The 26,731-nt window shown below is 37.0% G+C and overlaps 3 protein-coding genes across 3 annotated transcripts; 2 read left to right on the top strand and 1 right to left on the bottom strand.

Moving 5' to 3' along the window:
- The first annotated feature begins 895 nt into the window (after window positions 1–895).
- On the top strand, window positions 896–3,854 carry LOC118061224 (laccase-17). The gene is made up of 6 exons (XM_035074646.2): window positions 896–1,267; window positions 1,425–1,576; window positions 1,672–1,916; window positions 2,038–2,166; window positions 2,265–3,236; window positions 3,374–3,854. Exons 1-6 carry the CDS (start codon window positions 1,151–1,153, stop codon window positions 3,502–3,504), a joined length of 1,746 nt encoding a protein of 581 aa, XP_034930537.1. The 5' UTR covers window positions 896–1,150; the 3' UTR covers window positions 3,505–3,854.
- Window positions 3,855–4,638: 784 nt separating this feature from the next.
- LOC118061235 (NADH dehydrogenase [ubiquinone] 1 alpha subcomplex subunit 13-A) lies at window positions 4,639–7,837 on the bottom strand. Its single transcript, XM_035074656.2, has 3 exons — window positions 7,512–7,837; window positions 5,251–5,322; window positions 4,639–5,148 (listed from the first exon to the last, which is right to left on the bottom strand). The coding sequence occupies exons 1-3, from the start codon at window positions 7,724–7,726 to the stop codon at window positions 5,004–5,006; spliced, it is 432 nt and encodes a 143-aa protein (XP_034930547.1). The 5' UTR covers window positions 7,727–7,837; the 3' UTR covers window positions 4,639–5,003.
- A 2,404-nt stretch (window positions 7,838–10,241) lies between these two features.
- Window positions 10,242–15,070, top strand: LOC118061243 (chaperonin CPN60-2, mitochondrial). Its single transcript, XM_035074668.2, has 16 exons — window positions 10,242–10,492; window positions 10,785–10,809; window positions 10,938–11,069; window positions 11,535–11,694; window positions 11,918–12,189; window positions 12,436–12,540; window positions 12,676–12,762; window positions 12,852–13,022; window positions 13,107–13,175; window positions 13,397–13,474; window positions 13,612–13,707; window positions 13,866–13,965; window positions 14,049–14,152; window positions 14,372–14,477; window positions 14,572–14,650; window positions 14,743–15,070. Exons 1-16 carry the CDS (start codon window positions 10,455–10,457, stop codon window positions 14,843–14,845), a joined length of 1,725 nt encoding a protein of 574 aa, XP_034930559.1. The 5' UTR covers window positions 10,242–10,454; the 3' UTR covers window positions 14,846–15,070.
- Window positions 15,071–26,731: the final 11,661 nt, after the last annotated feature.

Below are 26,731 nucleotides of genomic sequence, written 5' to 3'. Positions count from 1 at the left end.
GAGCGGTAGTACTGCCTGCATCAGCCTTCAATTGAAATATTTTTATTAACTTATCTCCAGTAAAAATTTTATTTTGATTTATTTTAAAACAAAAAATATTTTGAAAAATAATCTTTACTACACTAAAAAATGGCATTACACGGAGAAATTAGTGGCAACTAAAAGACAACTGTGGATCCCTAAACTCGTCAGGAAAATTGAATACATTAATCACCAGCTACTCAACCAGACATCCTTTTCAACATTCAAACCAAATTATTTGGTAGTTAGTATGTTACCATGTTTGCTTGAGATAAAATTGCTTCAGGTGAGGTCTCCCCACTATTCCTCCATGACCTGTACTTCATCCAACACTGAAAAATGACTTCCTTGATAGTAACCTCTTGATCGCTAGCTTTATCACCAAGTATTACAGTTAATAATATCTTACATAAATTGTCAACATGGTTAAATTATCCAGGTGAAATTTGAGATGAAAGCGATATTGAAGAAGGATACCTTTCATTTACTAACCTAATCATGGGATTAAACACTATATAAGAATTGACATTAGAAACTAGGTCTTAATTTACGAGTGGTGACCTAAAAATATGCCTAAAGCAAGTCATTACTTTGTGGTTTTACAATCTGTTACTTGGATATTGCTCGGGGTTGCATTTCGAAGCAGATAGCTAAATGAAAGCTCCATTAGTTTGTTGCTGAAAATGGAAGTCTGCTACACCGAAGACTACAACTGCATGGGACTAATCTGGACAATGCCATGCCAATTAGAGCTGGGATTTTCGTATTATTATCTGGTAGGAAGGAAGGACAGGTTCTTACTTCAAATGAAAGGAGACCAGGGAAATTGGCTTTGACTGTACTCTAGAGTTGTTAATAAACTGAAAATGTCTGCATATATTATTCATGAAGCTTGTTCTAGTTTACTCCTCAATAAAAAACCATACAATTTCTATCACCTAATCACCAGTTAAGCCCTTCCCTTTTCTTTTTTTGATGAGCAACCAACACTTTTACTTGGACAATCTCTCTATATATACTGGATTCCAAGCTTCTATGAACATATAGTCCAAGTGTCTTGACAGGAAAAAACTATTTTAGGTTCAAGCATTGGAGCTTGTAGCCTTGTCTGAAAGAAGAAACAGATAAAATGGGCGTTTCTTTTCTTCCATCTCCAGCTTTTTTGGGACTTCTTCTCTTCTCATTCGTCACTTTGTCTCTCCATCCTAAGCCTGCAGTTGCCATTACTAGGCACTACAAACTTGATGTATGTGTTACATGTCATTAGCTTTGGTACCTAAACTTGTCAAGATAATATTGTCACACACATTACTTTGCTTTCACAGTTTTATCCAAAAAAGAACATTCTTTCGAATTTCTCCACCCGTTTTTCTTATACAAATAAGTTTTCTACTTCATTGCAGGTCATGTTGCAGAATGTGACACGCCTTTGCCACACCAAGAGCATGGTGACAGTCAATGGGAAGTTCCCAGGGCCTCGCATTGTTGCTAGGGAGGGTGACAGACTTCTTATTAAAGTGGTTAACAATGTCCAAAACAATATCTCTATTCACTGGTATACATAGGCATTTTTAGTTTTCATTTTTTCTAATGTACCTGATACTGCGAAAACATGTTCTGAATTTCTATCTATATTTTCATTGATAACAGGCATGGAATTCGACAGCTTCGAAGTGGATGGGCTGATGGACCAGCATATGTAACTCAGTGCCCTATACAAACTGGACAAAGCTATGTTTATAACTACACCATTGTAGGACAAAGAGGCACTCTTTGGTGGCATGCCCATATATCATGGCTAAGATCAACTCTCTATGGTCCCTTGATCATTCTTCCAAAACTCGGTACTCCTTATCCATTTGTCAAACCTTACAAGGAAGTTCCCATCATCTTTGGTAATGAGCTATATACGCAAAGCTACTTTAAAGAACTAAATGGAATTTACAATTGTTCTTTCCCGTTGAGGTCGTCTCCATTTGCTAATACAAGTAACAAGGTTAATTACTTAATTTGCAGGAGAGTGGTTCAATGCAGATCCAGAGGCAATCATTAACCAGGCATTGCAAACAGGTGGAGGGCCAAATGTCTCTGATGCCTACACTATTAATGGACTCCCAGGGCCATTATATAACTGCTCTGCCAAAGGTACAATATGTTAGCAAATTAGGCCTTCTACCACAATACAGAGCATCTCTCTCTCTCTCTCTCTCTCTCATTTACGTTGTGTAAATGATACTTGGCAGATACTTTCAAGCTAAAGGTAAAGCCTGGAAAGACTTACCTTCTTCGCCTGATCAATGCTGCACTCAACGACGAGCTTTTGTTCAGCATAGCAAACCATACGTTCACAGTTGTGGAAGCTGATGCTGTGTATGTGAAACCATTTGATACCAAGACGCTCCTCATTGCCCCCGGACAAACCACAAATGTCCTTCTCAAGACCAAACCCCACCACCCAAACGCCAAATTTTTCATGACTGCTAGACCTTACGTGACTGGTCAAGGAACTTTTGATAATTCAACTGTTGCTGGCATTTTAGAATATGAAGAATCGCATAAAACCATTCAATCAAGCCACTCTACTAAAAAACTTCCGCTTTTTAAACCAAATCTGCCACCTCTAAATGATACTTCATTTGCTACAAAGTTCACTAGCAAACTCCGCAGCTTAGCCAATGCACAATTCCCTGCCAATGTGCCTCAAAAGGTTGACAGACAATTTTTCTTCACAGTAGGCCTTGGAACAAACTCATGCCCCCAAAACCAAACCTGCCAGGGACCAAATGGAACAATGTTTGCAGCTTCAGTTAATAACGTGTCATTTGCAATGCCAACCACAGCTCTTCTCCAAGCCCACCATTTTGGTCAATCAAAGGATGTCTATACTCCTGATTTTCCAGTCAACCCACTTACTCCTTTTAATTATACGGGAAATCCGCCAAACAATACCATAGTGAGCAATGGAACAAAGCTAGTAGTGCTTCCTTTCAATACCACTGTGGAGCTCATTATGCAGGACACTAGCATACTTGGTGCAGAGAGCCACCCTCTTCACTTGCATGGCTTCAATTTCTTTGTTGTTGGTCAAGGTTTTGGGAACTTCGATCCAAATAAGGACCCCGCAAATTTCAATCTTATCGACCCCGTTGAAAGGAATACTGTTGGTGTGCCCTCTGGTGGGTGGGTTGCTATACGATTTCTAGCAGACAATCCAGGTTGGTAATTAGTAATTACTGCAAGTAATGCAAATTAAATGGTCCTAGATTAGGCAGGAAAATAAACCTTTGTAATATAGTATTATGTTTCTGCTAACCTCTTTAATTTCTTTTGATTTTTTCTTGCGTGTCCGCAGGTGTATGGTTCATGCATTGCCATCTAGAAGTGCACACAAGCTGGGGTTTGAAGATGGCTTGGGTTGTCTTGGATGGAAAGCTTCCCAATCAGAAGCTGCTTCCACCACCTGCTGATCTTCCCAGGTGTTGACGTGCAAGCTTCTTCTTAACGACACAGAGAGCAGAAACTGCCCAGATGCTTTCTTTTTTTCTTTGGATTCTTTCCTACTGTTTTTTACGTAACCTAGCTTTGTTCCTCGGCTCATTTTCAGCTTTTGTCCTATGAGCATTTATCTTCAGAGATCATTGATTACCCATGATGGAATTGAGGAAAAGAAACAAATGTAAAATTTTTTCCCCAACCAATTTGCAAGAAAACATTTTGCTATTATTTACATTTGTTTTCAAGATTGAGCTAGCACTACAAGGACTCCAATTGCATTGCAGTCTCGCAATCGAGGATGCATAATTACAAATACAAAATGACTGAATATAGTAAAATGAAACCATCACCCTTCTCATTGTCATATACTATAAAAAAAGAGTCAAGATTTCCAAGAGGAATTGAAAGTTGCAGAAACTGCATCCTGTCCTTGCTGTCTAGTGAAGTGTGAAACTGGCAGAGTAGCAATTGAATATGAGATGGGTTTGCAAGAAATCCGTGGAGTCATGAACATGTAGATGCCTAGCGGGTGTTATCTGTTTCAGTGAAGTAAAATGTGAAAAGAAAGGTTTGATCATTGCAGCCATGGAAACTAAGCTATATCTTGAAGGTATTGATACAAAACTTGTCCTGTTTTTTTTTTTTTTTTTCAAGTTAAAAGTATTCAAAATATTCAAGTAACTTTTCCCATTAAATGTCTATGAATATTGATTTCTCATATTTCATTGAACATGGCTTCTAGTTCTTTTACTGGCACGCATCATTACAAAGTGCCTATGAGAATTCATTTGCCTGTAGCTTATGAAAGTTCATGCAGTTGTACTGCTTATCCTGCTTATTATGGTGTCTGGTAATCGTTAGCTACTTAGCTGTACTGAATTATATTTACTAGCTTGTAACATATAAATAGAGAGAAAAAACTCTCAAAGGTTTTAACCTATTTTTTCATCATCAAGGGGCACAGGGATTTCAAGATGACCGAAGTGACTCAAATCAGTGAAACAACAAGAGGCTAAAATTCTTCCACACTAGTAACTACCATAGTGAATCTACTCCACAATTTAGAGAGCCAAGAAAGGGAGCATTATTATCAACAAAACCAAATAACAGCAGAACAGAACATTATCAAACAGAAACCAATCAATGGATTGGCGAATCATAAACCCAGTATCCCGGCTTCAGGTGTTGTTACTTCCACATCATTACCAATAGGTTGAAATTTACCACAAAGTTTGAACAGGAAGACAGTGCTCCAAAGGTCTTTTAATCTTTATGTTCAAGATTTTCTGGTAACGAGGATACAATGAAAAGGAAAGAAACAAGACTACTGTAGGCAGTATTTTCGGGGCATCTCAGAAGATTAATAGCTTAAATTTTATTCCATGAGAACGAAACAACACTGAGTGACAGAAGACATTCGATGACAGGAAAAAAACGATATTGCTTGACAATTAGACATGCACCATAACAAGATGCAGATAAAAGTGTCACCAGACCTCTGGACGCAGCTCGCCAGTTGCTGGGGGCATCCATCTCCCAGAATTATAGACACTTTCACCAACTTTCCAACCAGGAACATCCTTCATTACTTCTGCCTCGTATTCAAGATACTTCTTCCACTCCTTGACAAATCTAAATAGAGGAAAGTAGGGAGAAAGGAAAGACATGGATATTTTATAAATAAGAGGTGGGAAACACATTAGGAAGTGATGAAGGAAAAGAGCTGTTTCCTACCTTTCATCTTCTTCAGCTTGAAGCAGAGGCAGGATCGCCCTGCGTGCAGCATACTTCTCTTCCTTGAGTGCCCTGCAGAGTGCAAATGATTTAAGAACAAGTTCACAATTGCTAAAATGGCCTATAAAGGAACTTGGAGGCTTTGCAGCATAGCCATATCACCGATCACTACATACAAGGCTAAAGAGCACACGGGTGCTTGAACTACTAAAAAAAAGTATAGAGTACAAATTCTTGGTGATTAAAACTTTTCTTATACAGTATACAATAATCAGGGTTTCTTAGGTGGGCAGTCGTATGTACACCTTCAAGGTTGAGAACACAACTAATCCAGCCTCTTGACATGTCCTTGGCTCAAATTGAGATTTAAACTTGTATATGGGCAAATATGCATGACGTGCACTGAGATTATGCTTTTACTTTAGAACTGGAAGCATGGAATATATATTGCATTCAAAATGATGCTTACTTTCTACATTTGTCTTTCAAGATGCCGCAACATCCTACTCCTCATGTGAGACTATCCATATGTATATATCCGACAAGGAAATAAACATTGACATGGGTATTGACCCCTCGGATAAGATGCACCATAAGCCATAATCTTCTGAAATAACGTTCTTGTATAGAAATCAGGCTACAACAACTAAAATGACAACTTTAAGGAATGTCAAGAAATCACCCAGCTGTGGTTTCCAAAAACAGGATTTTTTTCTCCACCTTAAGAAGGAGAACACAAGAAGGCCAAGTGCATACGATCTCAAAATTCTAGTCTGCCCAGGTTGATTCTCATCAAAGAGCAAAATATAATCTGCAGGTGATGTGTCCATTGCAGCCACATTCTGAATACAAACAGTTTCAAAAGGAAAGTAAATATAACAACGAAAACCTTACTCTAAGCATTCATCTAAGCTTGTTTTTATGTTCAACTGTTTACTTGGATTTTGGACAGCTTCGACAGCCATAAGCAACACACTAGCTCTTTCACAGGAATAATCTTTCACTTTCCCACCAGTACCAGAGATGACAACACCAAACAACTTACTCAAAACATGGTAAATCAGCGTCTCCTCATCGAAACTGAAAGTTTTTCCTTTCACTGTCATTCACAAACCTCAATTTACTTTCAGCTCAGGGTGTGTTCAAGATTGAGTTTTCAAAAGCAAGGTCTAAATGCCTTGAGGTTTCAGAACCACGGTTTCTGGAAAGGTCACAAAACATGCACAAACCTGCTTTTTTGACACAAAACCTACCTATTGCCAACTCAACAAATCCCAGACATGTTCTCTCCAAGTCAAAATAATAATCATTTTCATTATGTTATATTAATTATGCAAAATTGCTATTTCCATGGAAAACATTAGCAAGCAAAGACCACAAATCACCAAAACATTTAAATTATACTTAACTCACCTTCTAAAAAATAAAAGATAACACATCTCCTACACCATGTAGTTGAATGAACAGAATCAACTTTATCACGGCAATTCACTTCTATAGAGCATTTTGATTGGAAAGGTTGTGGTTTTTGTACTTGTCTATGCTTTTAGTGCAGATTTTGTAAAAGTGTATTTGAGGGGGGAGAATCTACTCTCAACTCTTTTAAGGATTTTGGGTTGAAAGTAAAAGCTATACATTTGTAGCACACTAAAGAGCATTTTGCCAGTGAAGGTAGATACAAATATAATTAATTAACTTGGAAGTTCTTGGTGCCTCTTGGTGCTTATAATAACCAATTTCAATTCTTTACGCATCAGAAACTCGCTCACAACCCACCTAAAATCTGAAATTTTCTAATGTCCATTTGAGAAATAAACAAAATTCATCTACACGAAACCATGTCCACTCACAAGGCTTCATAATTTCTACTTGTCACGCTTGAAAACATAAGAAAAAAAATTATGGCGACCACTCAACAACACAATCAAAATAGGAAAATCCTAACAAAATTCCAATCTCATAATGCTAACACTATGATGAACCGCGATAATCAGCCACATTGTAGTGCCAATTTCACAATCCAAACAAATTCAAATGCCAAGTATTGTCACAAACAGAACCGTTAATTTTGATAATTTTAAAGTGCCAAATAAAGAGTTCCTCACAATCTTCAATCTAATAATCCAATCCAGATCACACAAAAAAATTCAAATCCTTCAGATTTATAACTTTAATTCAAAATCAAACAAAACCCAGATACCAAAACCAATCGAAAACCACAAAAAATCGAAAATTGAAAAAAACAAAAAAAATTTTTTTACCTGCGGATCTTGTTTCCCTTGCCGACTTCGTACATGCCATAAGAAAAGGCACCAAAAGCAGCGAGAAAGATGGCCATAGCACTAGGACCTTTACTGGGGATCCTACGAGCGAATCGGACAGGAGCAAAACCACCAGGAGGAGGGCCGTCTTGAAGGATAGGCATGTCCTTCACGCTTGCCATCCCTGGCTTGTTTCTTATCACTGCCTCCGTCATTTTCTCTTGATGTTGCTCTTTGTTATCTCTGTGTGGTTTTTTCAGTGAAAGATTGGTTTGTTTTTAGGAAAGTGAAGACCGAAAGATGAACAGTGGAGAGAGCTTGGGAATAAAAAATGCGATGGTGTGTAGAGGGTTACACACGTGCGTGGTCAGTCGTTGCTTGCCATCCCTGCCTTGTTTCTAATCAAGGGCCTTTTTTGCAACTAGCTTTTACTAAGGCTCCGTTTGTCTGCAGGAAAGTGAATTCCTTTTGGAAAGTGAATTCCGGGGAAAGTGAATTCCGGGAAAGTATTTTCCGATGTTTGGTAGTGTTATGGAAAACAAACTGGAAAACACTTTCCAGTGTTTGGTTGTATTATGGAAAATGAACTGGAAAATAATTTATTAATTTTTTTTTTTCAAATTTATCTAATATATATATATATAGATATTTTTTAAAAATATATATATATATGAAATATTATTATAATATAAGTTTTTGTTATAAATTTTAATTTAATTTCAAAAAAATATAAATGCAAAAAAATCTGATAAAAATTATTTTAATAATATTTTTAAGTGAAAGGTTATTTTACAAAAAAAACCAAAATACAAAAACAACTAAATAAAAAAATAAATATTTTAAAGTTTTGTTAAATAAAAAAATATTATGTTAAAAAGAGAATATAACATTTAGATTTTAAAATGTTTGAAAAACAAAACATTAATTTTTTAATAGTTAATAATATTATAGATACAATAGAAGCTTTTAAAAAAAATTTATAGATGGGTAGAAAAGCTAATTAATTTTGATCTTAAAGTATTAAATCAGAAAATAAAAAATAATATACAAAATATTGTGTAATAAGAGAAAAAAAAGTTATATAAAAGACATACCGGGAAAAGTGAACAAAAATTAAATAGAAAACAAGTATTCGAGAGTTTATATTAAAAGATTATGAAACCTGTATTAAATAAATGTGTAATGGTTATTTAAATAATTTAAAGATATTATAATCGAAGAGTATTATAATCAATAAAATACTTTTACGATATTTTTTATACATGGTAATTGATTTGTCATTAATAAAATAATTACATCAAGGTTGTTATAAATAATAAAGGAATTGCAATTTACACATTTCTGGAACTGCAACCATTGACCATATATATATAGGATTCAAATGTATATGACTATTGATTTTTTTTTTCTTTTCATTATTTACATGACAAACGTAAAATTTAAACTCGAGACCTCTCCCTTCTTTTAGGACTATTTTATGCAGATATGTTTTGGCTCTCTTTAAGATTAACACCAGAGGATTTTAAAGAATAACCAGCCTGCCCAAATGTTATTTCTTATATGTATCAAAAAGTTTATTTTCCTATTAAAAGAAAAAAAGAAAACACAAGTAAAATTGGTCACAAGCAGCATAACAAAATTTAAAATATTCCATTTTCATTTAAAAAAATCTCACAAAAACACAACGAAGAAAACCTTAAATACATTTTTTTATTATTCATTTAATATATGTGGATGCATAATGACTATGAGTATCTACTCTTGCATATGACAGGCTATTCAATATGTGACAGGCTTTCCAATATATATTGTCTAACTAGAATAACATAGTGAGTTTTGCCAACAACATGTAACAGGCTTTCCAATATATATTGTCTCACTAGAATAACATAGTGAGTTTTGCCAACAACTAAATCCTTATCTTCTAACCGACGTGGGATGATAATATCTTTATAGCCCGCAAGGCGAGGGGTTTGGATAGTTACACATGGTTGACATCCTTACAAATAGTGCCGATAATAATGTGTTTCTATACCTGCATATAGGCTTCCCAAAAAGTATTATCCTACTATAATTACATGGTGAATTTTATCATTTTAAAATGTATCTCTCGAGAAAAGAGGTGTTTTTGTGCTTACAAGTAACTAAGGTCTTTATCTATTAGTCGATGTGGGATAATGATATTATCCTAGACTCCAAACAAGGAAACGTGGTAGTTGCATATAATTGATGTTCTCACATTCGACTCCAATGATGATACGTGCCCACACTCAAATATAGTAAATCTCTTAAGAGGTGTTGTCCCATTATAACTATATAGTGGGTTTTATTTTTTTAAAAAATAATTTTTTAGAGAGAAATGTTCTTTGTGTTTATAAACGACTAAGATTCTTGTTTTCTAATCATTATAGAACAATAATATCATCATATAGGCTAAACAGGACACAACTTATTGTCATAACCCTTTCTAAATTTTTAAATTGAAATTTCATTCTTATATTTAAAGATATTTCATTTAGGTCCCTAATAAAAGTTTGTTTATTACACTTGTGACCCAAAATCTTTCACTTTACTTTTATTTTTGCCCTTTTATTTTCTCACTTGGACTCACTGCTGGTAGAGAACTTGTGTTCGAATCTCAACGGGTGGATATGAAAAAATATTTAGCCAAAGACAAGCCGGGTCCAACCAACGGTAAACCTCGTTTAATAATTAACCGTGAAAACTCAAACTCACAAGAGCACAAAACCCTAAACCCTACCAATAACTAGAAGCTGCCGTGCTGCTTCTAGAGCCTTCTCTCCCTCTACAAAAAGCACAAGCTCTCCCCTCACCCAGCCTCCTGCTCGTGCTCTGTCTTTATCATTTCGACAATACTTCCCCAATAATCCCACAAAAGTTTCTCCTTGTTTCTTCTCTCTTGTAAGTTTTATTAACACTACTATGCACCGCTTCACCTCGAGCCTCGCTTCTAAAGCTCGGTACTTTCCTCTTTCTCCTTCATTATTTACATCTGGGTTTTTGTTATTTTCTTCGCTTTCCATTTGGTTGCTGAGAAAATGCACAAGAAAAAAAAGGAAGATCGGAACTCGATGGATATTCTTGATCACAGTAGTAGTTCATTAGCTAAGTGGAGCTAAAACTGATCCCTCAAGAACTTTGTTTGAAATTGGATTTTATTTTCATTCACATCGTAAACAACCTAACAAAGATTCAATTTTGTGATTTCTCTTGCTTCATAATGATGGGTTTTGCCTTTTGTGGGTTTCACAGGATTGCTAGGAGCAGCACCAATCAGGTTAGTGCTGTTGCTTTTATCGGTTTGGTGTCCAGTTTTTACATCATGTTCGATCTGATTCCGGCTGTCCTTCTGAAATTCAAATGACTTTCTCTCTCAAAAGCAATTCTTTTGCGTGTTTTTGTCAGATTGGAAGTAGGTTGAGTTGGAGCAGAAACTATGCTGCCAAAGACATAAGATTCGGTGTGGAGGCTCGTGCTGGGATGCTCAAGGGTGTTGAAGAGCTAGCTGATGCTGTCAAAGTCACCATGGGCCCTAAGGTACTGACACCAATTGCCCGTTTGATCATGTTTTACTGATGTTTGATGCCCTTGAATACAATCTTAAGAGTTTCATTTTTTGGTCCAATAAAGTATAGTGAGATTTTAATTTTGTAGCAGACTGGTTTTATTACACTTTTTCATAAATTTAAACTATATACAGTCTTCAATGGTAACACTGCAACGGAAAATATGTTTTTTCTTGGCAGAAACTAGTGTTGCAGGAGCCTAATAGATCAAAAATAGGGCTTGTCCAAATGCTTTATTCTTTGGATTTTCCAAGATAAATGTGGATGTTTCTTTTCCTCTTGCAACATTTTATCGAGGATGATGAATCATTAATGCATTTGAGTTTCTTTGGTGGACCATAGTTATTTTTTTGCCAAACTTTGTCTCTGATATGGTAAAATGAGCAAGTTGATTAATAAATAATGAATGTTATTCTTGGTAATTTGTGGTTTGCAGGGTCGCAATGTGGTTATTGAACAAAGCTTTGGTGCCCCTAAAGTGACAAAAGATGGTGTGACTGTTGCTAAAAGCATTGAATTCAAGGATAAAGTCAAGAATGTTGGTGCTAGCCTGGTGAAGCAGGTTGCAAATGCCACCAATGACACTGCAGGCGATGGTAAGGTTTCTTCCCCTTAACAGTTGTTATCTAAATATTTTGACCATCTGGGATTTAGATTGGTGCTGTAGCATTTGGTCATTAGTTTAGGATTTTATGCTACAGGTTCTAAATCTAGTGTTTATTTTTTTTTAATTTTTTTTTTCATATTTTACTGCATAGTTTTGCTTCTTTGTTGGTTCTGTCTCACTGGGCAATGAGAGCTTTTCCAATGTGTTTGCAGGGACCACTTGTGCTACGGTTCTCACTCAAGCAATATTTACTGAAGGATGCAAATCAGTTGCAGCTGGAATGAATGCAATGGACCTAAGACGTGGTATCAGCATGGCAGTTGAATCAGTTGTTACCAATTTGAAGAGCAGAGCAAGAATGATCAGCACATCCGAAGAAATTGCACAAGTTGGTACAATATCAGCAAATGGGGAGAGGGAAATTGGTGAATTGATAGCAAAGGCCATGGAGAAGGTTGGCAAAGAGGGAGTTATAACAATTCAAGTAAGTTGTGCATTGTCTTGATACATTTTTTTCTGTGTTCTGTTATTGATACTTTTCTCCATAGTCTCTTGCTATTCTTTAAGTGTCTTGGTACTGTCATGAAGGATGTCAAGTTTCTGAGTACTGTTTTTCTTAACACATGCAGTGAGTTGCTAATGGCTACTTATCTCATTCCATTAATCATTCTTTCATTTTTTTTGTGTCCAAAATATGCATTTGCCCTTATCCCATGTCAAACTGTTGCAGGATGGGAAAACATTATCTAATGAGTTGGAAGTTGTCGAGGGGATGAAGCTTGACAGGGGCTATATATCCCCTTATTTCATCACGGACCAGAAAACCCAAAAATGTGTAAGTTTTTACTTCTGATTCCAATCATGACATTTCTTGAGATGTAGGGGGTGTCCACATGATAGAATAGTTCAAATTAACTGCTTCTACTGTCATTGAGTTTCTATTATCTTTTCTATACCTGTGCACAAACAGGAATTAGATGACCCTCTCATTCTGATCCATGACAAGAAAGTCTCAAGTTTGCATGCTGTGGTGAAAGTACTAGAGTTAGCTTTAAAGGTACACACTTTATTTCCAGTCACTTTGTTTTTGGAAGCTGGAGCACAAATGCAGTGCTGTTCATTTTTTGCTTAACTGTATTTGTTCAGAGACAAAGGCCCTTGCTGATTGTTGCTGAAGATGTGGAAAGCGAGGCCTTGGCAACTCTTATTTTAAATAAGCTTCGTGCTGGAATCAAGGTCTGTTCCATTAAGGCCCCTGGTTTTGGAGAGAACAGGAAGGCCATATTGCAGGATCTGGCTGCACTCACAGGAGGCGAGGTGAGTTTACTTCTGCACATAAATTGAATTTTTGTGTTATATCCTCTAGTTCCATTGAGCAAGTTCTTAACTTCTGTTTTGCAGGTTATAACTGAAGAGCTTGGCCTCAACCTTGAAAATGTGGATTTGGATATGCTTGGCAGTTGCAAAAAGGTGAGCTCAAATTGTTGACTGTGGTGTAGTTTACCTCGGGTACTAGCACAAGCACTGCATGGGGAGCCAGATGGGCTGGATTGGGATTGGGTGGAATTTAGTTTAGATCTTATGGGCAGTAGTGAAGGCAAGACATTGAAGAGTTAGAATCAAGGCGAGGGTGTGGCTGTCTGTAAAAAGTGTGTATTTTGATGCATGACTAGTTGGGTTTTGTCTTATAGGTTACAGTATCAAAGGATGACACAGTTATTCTTGATGGTGCTGGCGATAAGAAGTCCATTGAGGATAGATGTGAACAGGTCAGTTTTGCTTCGTTGCTGGTCTATGTTTAGCCATCCTCAAGGCATCCTTTCCTTTCAAATAAAAAAAAGAACAAAAAAGCATCCTTCGACGCAAATGAATACCATGATTTTTGTCTGTTGCTCTGTAATTACAGATCCGATCTGCGATAGATTCAAGCACTTCTGACTATGACAAAGAGAAGTTGCAAGAAAGATTGGCGAAGCTTTCTGGTGGTGTTGCTGTGCTGAAGGTCCGCCTACTTTCATACACACTTTGCATACCCTCTCCTATTAACTTACAAATACAATTATGGGCATTTACTCAAACAAGTCATCTATCTTCTAACTGGATTTATTGCTTAAAAGTTGTAAACTGGGTTCACTAATGAAAATTTTGCTAATATTGCAGATTGGAGGAGCTAGTGAAGCTGAAGTCAGTGAGAAGAAAGATAGAGTTACAGATGCCCTAAATGCCACAAAGGCTGCTGTAGAAGAGGGTATTGTGCCAGGTAAATTTTCCATCTATCTTTCCTCATGTTATATGGTAGAATTAAAATCAACGATCAAATTCTCAAGCTGTTTTCTTTTGCAGGTGGTGGTGCTGCTCTTCTTTATGCATCAAAAGAGTTGGATAAGCTTCAAACTGCAAACTTTGACCAGAAGATTGGTGTTCAAATTATCCAGAATGCCCTGAAGGTTTGTCCTTCATCATGTGTGTGCATGTGTATAAGTGTTGTTGGGTGCTGTATACATAAATATTTATTCTTCAAGATTGAATCTGGGTGCAAGTTTGAAGATCCATGCACTTTATGATTCTGCGTATAGCCAAGCTTGAAGTATTACAACATTAATGTGAATTTGATGACCTTTCTATTATGTTACCACTGAATCCCAAAATTGAACCTCCAATGGCAGACTCCTGTGCATACAATTGCTAGTAATGCGGGAGTTGAGGGAGCTGTTGTTGTTGGTAAGCTATTGGAGCAGGACAACCCTGATCTAGGGTATGATGCTGCCAAAGGTCAGTGATTTTTTTCTTCCTAATTTTTTTGTTTACTTAATCCACTGGTACCCATTTTTCAACTATTTTGTTTGGTACGTTCATGTATTACCAGGTGAATATGTTGATATGGTGAAAGCTGGAATTATTGACCCACTGAAAGTAATTAGAACTGCTTTGGTCGATGCTGCCAGGTAATTCTTTAACTTCTTTTAGGTTTGGGGTTTGGTTCATTATCATCTTTAGCATCTTGCCGAGAAGCACTTACAAATTTTTTTGCTTTCAGTGTCTCGTCGCTGATGACAACAACTGAGGCTGTTGTAACTGATCTTCCAAAGGATGTAAAGGATGCTCCAGCAATGGGCCCAGGCATGGGCATGGATTATTGAGGTTGTTTTTTAGACATTGATCCGAACTGCCTGACATAAATATTTCACCCTTTGTACCCAAATCAGTGAGCATTGTTCTTCTGATCGAAAGACATGTAATCATAGTGAGCAAGTTGCGGCATGTAGGTAGTGTTCGATGATTGGATAATGGATTTTTGTTAGGGAAAACTTGCATGTAAGGGGCCTTTTTCCTCAAAATAAAACGTCCTCATCTTTGTAAACCAAGAGCTCGGTCTTGTAGTTCCCTTCCTTCTGTTCTCCTGCAAGAAACACCATCCCCACGAACCATTTCTACCTGTCTTGTTTAGTCCTCCTTTCCAGTTTTAGACAAAAACGAGAATGCAACAATGCGATGGCTAAGACAGGACACCTCAAACTAACCCAAAGGAGCCTTGTGGTCGTTTGAGGATATCCCCTACCATATTTTAATATTTATTATTACACATTTTACCCGACCTGCTATGAGGAAAAATAAGATGCTCCCAGGAGTTTATTTTTTCACTAGAGGAATTCGCAATGCTGATGTTGCCTACGGTCATTGAAGAAGCCAGCTCAGCTGATCGCTTGGCTACCAAGGAAGAGGCTAATTGCAAAGCAGATCTTGCTTGGTTGTAGCAGGCTACCTTACAATACTGATGTGCTTGGCTGCACCAGGCTGGGGGGTTTCTTCTATGCCTTTTCATTTGTACAAGCTTCCTCGACCCCGAGTTGTTTCCTTCTATAATATTTTTCTAGGGCCATAAGTATATTTGGAAGGCAAATGAACATTGATTGAACATGACCTGCTAGAGTTATTACCGCAGTCATCCTAATGCTAAATTGTGTTTGCATAAACAAGCAACAAAATCTTCAAGTTGATTAGCTCACCATGTTGGGCCAGTTTGAAAACTCGTTTCTCTCAGATTTATTGTATTCGGCCAAATTGAATAAATATCCTCGAACAAAAGATCATGGGACATGATCCATACCCCCAAAATCAAAATCAAGGTCTTGGAATATATGCAAGAATAGCAATCAAAATGGAAGTACACGTCTAAAATATATCTGATAAACCAGATCCAAATTATAGTATTTTGTTTTTTTTTGGGATTATGATTGTGGTTGCTTTTTAAAATATTTTTCATTCAAAAATATATTAAAATAATAATTTTTTTTATTTTTTAAAAATTATTTTAAACATTAGCACATCAAAATGATTTGAAAACACTAAAAAAAATATTAATTTAAAATTAAAAAAAATTTATTTATTTATTAAATATTTTTAAAACACAAAACCAAATAAAACAAAATAAAAAATAAAAAATAAAATTTCCCATTGTCCATTTGACCAATCATTTGATCAAATCTGAAATGATGCCGTATTTATCTTTACAGGCTAAATTAAAAAAAAAAGTGTATTTTCCTCATGAACGTAGTTGCAATTCCTGGAACGACTAGATCTACACGGTCAAATCTAAAAACCAGCTGAATGATCAACATCAGCACAGAAACAAATTAAAACAACACAACGTATATTTTGTCTTTCTAGAGAACAAGTGCAAGGGTGCATCTTGTCAAGCATCAATGGCTCTTTCATGCAGTTATCAGTTGGGCCTGCTGCAGCGAGTCTTTCTACTGTTAAGACAGTGCTTCCAAGGACAAGTTGCTTGGAGCTCCTTGTTTCCCTTAAGAAGACGATGATTCCATAATCACGTTAGCAATTGCCAATACCACAAGACTAGTAAGACTATCCGCCATTTTTAACGTTTAAATTATTCAAAGAATTACCTAGTGTTGCAAAGCTTTCACGCAGACCAGCTGTAGCTTTATCGATTTTCTCGGATCAAATGAGGGGGATGATATTACCTTTCCATTCAAAGCACCGTAATGAGTTTCGTTTCCTTCAAGAGTAGCATTCCTGTGTTTTTCTAATTCTCCTTGAAGGGTAGAGTAATGGCATGCGGTGAGAACTACTTGTGTATCAGTAGTTAAGCATTGGAGAAAATCCATGATGTCTCCCAGCAATTTATACTAGAGTGCGGTTGGTTGTAAGGTCGGACATATCAGATGTTTCTGAAAGTAATTGTAAAGCCACAGTTATTCTGTGCTGGGAGAGTTTGTATTTATAGAAGCTGTACATGTATATTTACAATAAGAAACAATAACTGAATAATGTAAATCTATTTAGCTACATTATCTCCTATAATTATGGAGAGTTACATGCTGCATTACATCCCTTATCATCCTCTCGCAAGTTGAGTGTGGGATTAATACAAACACGAAGCTTGGAGCGAAAAAATGTGAATAGTGGCTGAGACAAACTCTTTGTAAAAATGTCAGCAATTTGCATGTTGGATGGCACAAATTTAGGCTGGATGGTCCCTGATGCTGCTAGCTCACGAATGAAGTGATAGTCAAGTGCAATGTGTTTCGACCTTTTGTGTGAGACTGGATTGAGAGTAAAAAACAATGCACTTTTGTTATCACAGAGGAGTAATGGCTGGTGTGATAAGGAAACATTGAGATCACGTAGCAGATGAGTTAACCAGACTACTTCAGAAGCCATGTGAGCCAATGCAAGATATTTTGATTCACAACTTGAACGAGAAATAGTGGGTTGTTTCTTAGCACTCCATGATATGAGATTGTCACCTAGAAAGATTGCATAGCAAGAGGTGGAGCGACGAGTGTCAGGGCAACTAGCCCAATCAGCATCAGAGTAGGTAGTAAGACCAGTTGATGATGAAGGAGAGACCATAGTGAAGAGTGCCTTTAACATACCGAAGGATGTGTTTGAAGGCTTGAAAGTGAGGCACTATAGAAGATTGCATATGCTGGCTTACATAATTGATAACATACGTTAGATCAGGACGAGTGATTGTTAAATATTGCAGAGCACCCACCATGGAACGAAACAACGTGGGATCATGGAAGGCATCACCAGCGCTGGACAATTGTTGTGAGACAACCATGGGAGTTGGCATTGGCTTGCATTCTAAAAGCTGTGCACGGGCTAGAATATCATTTGCATATTTTGTTTGACTCAAGAAGAGGCCATTTTCAGAGGAGGAAACCTAGAAGCCCAGGAAATAATTCAATGTGCCTAAGTCCTTTGTGGAAAACGCACAATGAAGTTGTTGAATGAAATGCTGGAGGAAGGGGATATTGTTGCCAATAACTATAATGTCATCAACGTAGAGTAGGAGGTAAAACATGATGTTTGAGCAAGCATAGACAAAAAAAAAAGGGTCTGCAGTGCTGCATGTGAAACCAATTTGAAGCAGAAAAGTATTGAACCAATGAAACCAAGCCCGGGGGGCTTGCTTTAAGCCATATAGTGCCCGTTTTAACTTATAGACATGGTGAGGAATCGTGGACCAGCATAGCCTTGGGGTTGCTCTATATAGACAGTTTCATTCAGCAAACCATTTAGGGAGGCATTTTTGACATCTAGCTGGTAGAGAGGCTAGTGAGAAGAGACTGCAAGTGAGAGTACAAGGCGCACAGTACTTTCATACGATCAACAGTGTCGTCAGCTAGATATTTGACATGGAAAATCCACTTTGAACCAACAATGTTTGTGTGAAGTGGACAAGGAACCAAGTCCCATGTGTCATTAGAGGAAAGGGCATCCAGTTCTTCATTCATAGCAATAACCCAATCAGGGTGTTTAGAGGCAGATGAAAAACTATGTGGTTCTTGTGTAGTAATCAAGGCATGAACCAATGATGAAGGCATCAAGGTTGTAACATATGAGAGATGTTTGGGCTTGAAGACACCTGCCTTAGCTCTAGTGATCATCGAATGAAGATTAGTATAAGCTCCAGAGGGAAGTGTAGGCTGGTCTAATGGCAGAGAAGCAACATAAGTGGCTTCTGTTACAGCAGGGAAAACAACTGTTTCGTTTAGAGAGACACCTGTAACAGTGGGTTCAGAGGATAAATGCTGCACAAAGTCATCGACAAGATCAGTGGTACAAGGAACACAAGATGATATAGAAGGTGCAATAGAAGATGATGGAGAATTTTGCTGTTTTGCAGTTGGAATAGTTGTGACAGCAGGTTCATTAAAAGATGAAGTAATGAGGGATGTGGGATCATATGAAGAGGATGTATTAATAAATGGAAAATTAAGCTCATTAAATTGGGCATGATGGGTGATTTAAATGCGCTATGTAGAAGGATCAAGACATCTAAATCCCCTGTGAGACATGCTATATCCAAGAAAAATACAAGCAGTGCTACGTGGAGCAAATTTGTGAGGTGTGTAATCTCATAAGCAAGGAAACACATGACAACTAAAAGGATGGAATTCAGCATACACGGGTGGCTTACCAAATAAAGTCTCATAGGGAGAAAGATTGTCAATGATAGGTGAGGGCAACCTATTGATGGAAAAGACAACAATACTGAATGCATCAACCCAATGTGATAAAGGAACCTGAGAATGGAATAACAATGCTAGACCAGTTTTAGTGATTTGATGATGTTTACATTCAGCATGACCATTTTAGGAAGGAGTGTATGGATAAGACATTTGGTGCCGAATGCCGAAAGCATGGAGGTGAGATTGGAATTGATTGCTTGTAAATTTAGATCCCCCATCCTTTGAAATGTTTTGATTTTGCAGGAGAACTGAACCTCAACAAGAGTTTGAAATTGCTTAAAAATCATAAAAGCTTGGGATTTTAATGTCATGAGATAAAACCAAGTGAACCGCGAGTGATCATAAAAAACATAATGTAATAACGAAAATTTAATGAAGATGTAACAGGAGCAGGGCCCCATATATCGCAGTGAATGAGATTTAAAACATGAGAGGCACGTTGATCATTGACATTAAAAGGTAGTCTATGACTTTTAACATTTTGACAGGCAACACACAAGTTGGGATAAGGTAGTAAAGAAGTAACAGAAAGACAACCTTTTTTATTTAATAAGGAAATAATAGAATATGAAACATGGCCTAAACGTGCATGCCAGACATCATAAGAGGCACGCAAAGAATTATTTTTAAGGGAAGAAATAAATACAGATTGACTATGTTCTAGCACATAAAGACCATCTTTATGATGATGACTGGTTGCAACCACCTTTCCTGTATTACGATTTTGTATGAGAAACGATGTGTCAATGAATGTAATAGATAAGGGATAATCATAAGTTAATTTGCTAATGGATAACAAATTTTTAGTGAGCTGGGGAACAATTAAAACATCCGAAAGATTAATATTTAGAGTAGCGGAAAGAGTACCAACATGAGTAATCGGCAAAAAGGCTCCATTACCTACTATTACACAATCCTTACCATTATATGGTTCAACCTTGTCTAGTTGAAAGGAGTCTAGCATCATATGTGCAGCAGCTCCAGTATCAGTATACCAATCGGCTGCAATGTGAGGTGAAGAGCAGGAATAGGCAGTTTCAACAACATTGGCAAAGTTAGCAGACTTTGCATAGCGATCAGGACAATTTGCAGCTGTATGACCAAAGTGTGACATATTTGACAACGTGGTGAATAAGAGTTTCCATGTCCCTTGCCATGTCTAGGATAGAAAGATCCTCCTTCTCTGCCACGAAATTTACAAAAACCTCTATTTTGTTGCTGATTGAAATGGCCTTTAGTGACAGCAAAGGCAGCAGATGGGAGAACAGGTGTTTCAAGTGACTTTTGAAAAAATTCAGAACTTTTAGCCTTTGAGACAAGATCACGAAAGGAAGGTAGAGGAGAAATAGATAGTTGGATGGTTGAGAAGTTCGCAAACTCAGAGCCTAGGCCACGAAGAAACCAGTGAATTTTATCTGTGTCATCAGCAGGAGAGCCTATGGCAACAAGTTGATCACAAAATGCTTTAAAGGAATAAGAGTACTCAGTAACACTGCGAGATCCTCGTTTAAGATGTTGTGGTTCATCTTTAAGATGAATTTCATGAATTTTGGATCTATGACAAAAGGATGATTCAAATGCAGTCCATACTGCATGAGAAGTGGAGAGACCAAGAACTTCGACCATCGCTTCCTCGATCACGGATGAAAGAAGGAGTATAAGTAGGTGCAGGTCTTCTGATTTCCAGATGGCATGTTTAGGGTTTGCAATATTGATCGATTTAGAGAGGATGGATTCTGAGGGCTCATGCAAAGATCCATATATACATCCAAGTAAATTCTGAGAGTTTAGGAGTGGCATAATCTGATTTCGCTAGAGAAGATAGTTGGTAGAAGAAAGTTTAATGGTGATCATATGAAACATTATTTGAAGAGAAAGGGAAGAATTGAGAGTAGTTGAAGCCATTGGATCGGTGGATGTTAATCCTATACTACTCTGATACCATAAAAGTAATTGTAAAGCCACAATTATTTTATGCTGGGAGAGTTTGTATTTATAGAAGCTGTGTAGGTATAGTTACAATAGGAAACAATAACTGAATAACGTAAATCTATCTAGCTATATTATCTCCTACAATTATGAAGAGTTACGTGTTGTATTACATCCCTTATCAGTTTCCATGGCCTTAACAGATGCTGGAATTTCAAAGTAGCTATCAGAGCCTGCTTCTCGGAGAGCTTTCTATTCATCATACTCAGAGTCTGTCTCTGCTGGTTTGTAACTCCTTTGTTGCCGTAGCCTATCATACAACGATGATTTTAATAGATGTACACATAAATTGCATGCATGCACGAATAGAGACAAGTTATATGAAACTTCACAAAAATACAGATATTATGAAGTGCAAGTGTTTTCATTGTTTTTAGTACTATAATGTCGCTTCAAAACTAAAATAAAGATATGGTCTCTAAACAATGGTAAGAAAGTCATATGATCAGGAGAAATTGTCAATATCATGATGTATTTACTTTTTTATGCTTTAAGAATAAACCAAAATTAATGGCTTTAGGATCATCAAGGTGTAGCAAATTGTCAACATTTTTCTCAACCACCCTTTCCTTTTTCAACTACAATATCTATTGTAGTAGTTAGTAGTTGGTTGATATTTATTGGTTGCTACAAATGCTTCCATTTCTCCTATGAATGGAGACAAAGAGAGAGCAAGTGTAGAGGAAGTGTGTGAGAGTGAGAGAGCAGATTTGAGAGAGTGAGTGAGTGTAAGAGTGAAACACTGGGTTTTTTGGGATTGTACCGGGTTGAGTTGAGTGTTTGTATCATTCCTTCAATAATATACAATCTGCTGCCTCCGTGGACGTACCTGGTTTTGGGAAACCACATAAATCTGCTTGTTTGTGTTTTATTTATATTTGCTTTTGGTCTAGTATGCACAACAAATTGGTATTAGAGCATTAGGGAAGCTAGAACACTGAAAAAAAACAAGTTTTTTCAGCTCTCGGTTCGAAGTTGCAGAATTTTCAAAGTTCTTAGATTTGGATTTTGACCACCTGTAGAGATTCCTCTCGTTGATACGAGTCCGACGATATAAATATCATCAAAATTAGAGTTGAAACGAGCCCTGTAAAGCTCGTTGAAGTTTTGCCTGAAATCTACCGGAAAAATCAGATAGTGCCGAAATCCTAGCCTGAGAAGACAACCACATCATCTGACATATCAACGTTGAGTCATCATCCACATCACTAACAGATGGTCCACAGTGCAATGTCATTAGCCACGTCATCTAACAGTGACATAATATTCTTTATCAGAGACATAATATTCCTTTCCCGAGTCAACTCGGTCAAATTGGTTTTTTGGCCAACTCAATGATTTTGTAGCTTGTTTTTGGCCAAGTCAAGCTTGTTCCTACCATTTTCAACCATTGTAGACGTAATCGTGTGTTCATTTTATGAAACAGCACACCGAAGTTACTGTTTTGGCTCTTTTGAGCATAAAAGTGCGTGTTTTAACAATTTTAGGAGTCCATTTATAATCCAAAGACATCCTAATGGCTGATATTCTAGAAGAAAGATCAACGGGAATGCTAATATACGCACAATACATCCCGTATCGTGTACCAAATTTGAGGTGGAGAAGTTTGACGAGAAAGGTAATTTTGGCATGTGAAAATGTGAAGTTATGGATATGCTTGTCCAAATGAATTTGGATTTCACTCTAGAAGATGAACTAGAGGATTTGGATGAGAAAAGCTGGGAGAGGATAAATTGGTTAGCCTGTAGTTCCATCTAACTTTGTCTTGTAAAGGATTAGAAGTACGCCTTTTTATAACAAAACTCTGCAAAGGAATTATGGCAAGCATTAGAGGACAAGTTTATGAAGAAGAGTATAGAGAATCATCTCTACTTGAAGAAAAGAATCTTCCATTTTTAGCACAAGAAAGGTACTTCCATAAATGAGCATTTGAATGATTTCAATAAAATGATAGTTGATTTGAAGAAATTTAATGTGGAAATTGCTCTGTTATTATTGAATTCATTGCCTGACACATATGAACATCTCATCACCACTTTACTGTATGGTAAAGACAAGATTAAATTCATTGATGTGTCCAATGCTTTGGTGAACAATGAGTACCAAAAGAAGGACCAAATTGTTCACAAGGAGTCAACGTCAGAAGCATTGACAGTTAGAGGCAGAACAAACCCCAGAAGATTTCGAGGGTAAGGGAGATCTCGCTTAAAATCCAGAGAAGAATCATCAAACAGACAATATCTTGCAAAAGATGAGTGTGCCTTTTGTCACAAAAAAAAGGGCATTGGAACAAAGATTGTCCAATCAAGGGTAACAAGGAAAAAGATGAACCAACTGTGAACGTTGCACAAGATGAAGATGAACGAGACTCTGCATTCATGGTCTTATCACCAGAAAACTATTGTGGTGAAAGATGGATTCTTGATTCTGCATGTTCCTATCACATATGTCCCTAACAAGCACTTATTCTCGAGACTTGAGGAGTTCGATGGAGGAGTTGTGTTGATGGGTAATAATGATGTTCGTGAGATCAAATGGATTGAGACTATCCATCTGAAGATGCATAATGGGGTAGTCAAGACACTAACAGAGGTATGGTATGTACCTGACTTGAAGAAAAATCTCTTCTCATTTGGAGTCCTAGAATCCAATGGTTATAAGATTATCATGAATGGTGGAGTCTTGAGAGCAATCCGTGGTGCATTAGTTGTCTTAAAAGGCACGAGAATAGAAAAGTTATATTTCCTAGATGGATCTATGGTTACTGCTATAACAGCTGTCTCCAAAAGCATAGAAGATGAAGTAGTTAGTAGTTGGTTGGTATTTATTGGTTGCTGCAAATGCTTCCATTTCTCCTATAAATGGAGACAAAGAGAGAGCAAGTGTAGAGGAAATGTGTGAGAGTGAAAGAGAGCAGATTTGAGAGAGTGAGTGAGTGTAAGAGTGAAACACTGGGTTTTCTAGGATTGTACCGGGTTAAGTTGAGTGTTTGTATCATTCCTCAGGGCATAATATACACAATCTGCTGCTCCGTGTGACGTACTAGTTTTGGGGAACCACGTAAATCTGCTTGTTTGTGTTTTTTATTCTGCTTTCGTCCAGTATGCATTAACATAAGGGTTAACTTTCAATTCTATCCAGTTTATATTTATTTCATTATGATCAAGATCAGATTATACAGACAGATGGTTGTTTCGTTTTCACTCTATCAAGTTAGTGGTTCTCATGCATGACTTGGTAAAAATCTCTAATTATATTACGAGTTGCCAAGAAATAAAAAAGAATCATCCTTTAATCTGATTTTAACAGTAAACTATAACGACGCTGAGGTTTTCAAAAGCTGTAATAAATTGAAACTGGTCAAAAAAGTTTATATGCCTGAATTTTACTCATGATGGGTTATTTGATTGTCCATAACAGACGAGATCAAAAGAACCCAGCAAAGTGAAGATGGAACATCTTTTTCATTAGTGGCCTCTTGAACATCCGTTCTCATTTGTGCCCCAGCTAACAACTTAAATCTCCGAGTATTGGTGTCTTTAACAACACAATAATCATCAACAAACACAGAGATATTATACTTGTAAACATAGAAAAGATAGCAAACACTATGGTCTCTAACATAATTCATGGTAATTATTTAAGAGCAAAATGATCTCAAGACAATAAAAGTTTTGGTACATACCCCCGATGTGGGTCTCCAAGAATATCACCAGTGATGAGTGCCTTGTGACGCACCAAACATTGATTCACATTTCCAATCTTCTGACTGCCTTCAAGATTTGTATCGCCCAAGTCAAGAAGACTCAATCTTGATTCCATAGCTTCTTTATAATTTAATAGTTTGATTTCTTTCGTAATTAAACTATTTAGAACTCGCCTCATTCCATTATAGCCTTGTTGTAGGAAAGCTGAACATATATTAATGTATATTGTTAGTGCCTAAATAGGCATTTCATACATTACAGGTCATTGATTCTTACTATATATATACATGATTTGATGTAGGAATTATGGAAATTATGAAGTAAATGGAATGAAGAATTATAGTAGGGGATCTCTCAATATAGTGATGTATGTAGAAGATCTATGCAGGATTTCTACACTTGAATCTTGCATCGAATCTCTGCATATATTTCTATATTTCTTCATCCCCCCTCAAGCTCAAGGCAGGGCTGGACCAAGGCAAAGCTTGTCACAATTTAATGCAAACGTTGTAGCACAAAGTGATTTGGTGAAAATATTCACAATTTGATCGGATCCTGGAATATAAGCCAATGAAAGAGCACCACTTACAACTCGTTCTAGGACAAAATGGACATCTATTTCAATGTGTTTTGTACGATGATGGAATACTGGATTTTTAGCCATATGGATGGCAGTAATATTATGACAATAGAGCTTAGGAGGAGGAACACAATGACCAATATTTTTGAGTAAGTGGACGAGTCATATGAGCTCAGTTATAGTAGAAGCTAAGGTGCGATACTTTGCCTCAACTGTTGATCGAGACATAACGGTCTGCTTCTTAACTGCCTAGGATATCAAATTGGTGCCTAAAAAGATAGCAAACCTAGTAGTAGAACGTCTGTCATCCCTACAGCCAGCCCAATCTGCGTCATAAAAACCACAAAGTTCATGAACATGAGTGCGAATGTAGTGAAGTCCAACATTGAGTGTCCCCTTCAGATACTGAAAAATCCTTTTTACAACAATAAGGTAAGTATCATGAGATGCCTACATGAATTTGCAGACATGATGTACAACAAACAAAATGTCTGGTTTGGTCAGGGTGAGGTATTGCAGAGAACCAACCAAACAACGATAGTGAGAAGGATCAGCTAAGGGAACACCATCAGTGGCAGACATAGAAGAACCTGATGCTAGTGAAGTGCTTACTGGTTTGGCACCGTTAAGGCCAAACTTTTGAAGAAGAGATAACATATACCTTGTTTGAGTGACTGTAAAGGTGGACTCATCACGAGCAATATGAAGTCCTAATAAATAATGAATGTCACCAAGATCTTTCATATGGAAGACATCAGAGAGATGGGCAATAAGCTTGGTAATCTGTGAAGATGAGCTGGATGTTAAAAGAATGTCATCAACATAAATGAGTAAAAGGAGAATGTTTGATCCTTGAGTGCGATAAAATAAAGATTGATGGTTGTTGGTTGCCACCAACAACCCACTATTGTAGCATCCTTCTTTGACAATGGTAGCCATCTTCTTTGATAATGGCAGCCTCATAAATGACAATATTCCAACAAGGGAGAGGGAGATTGAGAAGTTGAAGAAGAAGGAAATGTTAATGAAGGTGAGTTATCAATGTGCGTCTAAGAGAGGAGTTTGTTAAATTGACATGTGAGTAATGTTAAGGCTGCAATATGGCTAAAGATATATTGATGGCAGGGTCTTCTAAATATTCTATTGTTAATTCTATCTCGGCAACTCGTGTAACGGTATTTTGGCGGGCAAAAAAGTTAATTTCACCAGCTAATATCTTTATTATTATTATTATTATTATTATTA

This window comes from Populus alba, chromosome 1 (genome assembly GCF_005239225.2).
Source record: "Populus alba chromosome 1, ASM523922v2, whole genome shotgun sequence".
NCBI lineage: Eukaryota > Viridiplantae > Streptophyta > Magnoliopsida > Malpighiales > Salicaceae > Populus > Populus alba.
Note: the sequence above shows the minus strand (reverse complement) of the source record. Positions and strands in the feature narration are given on the sequence as shown.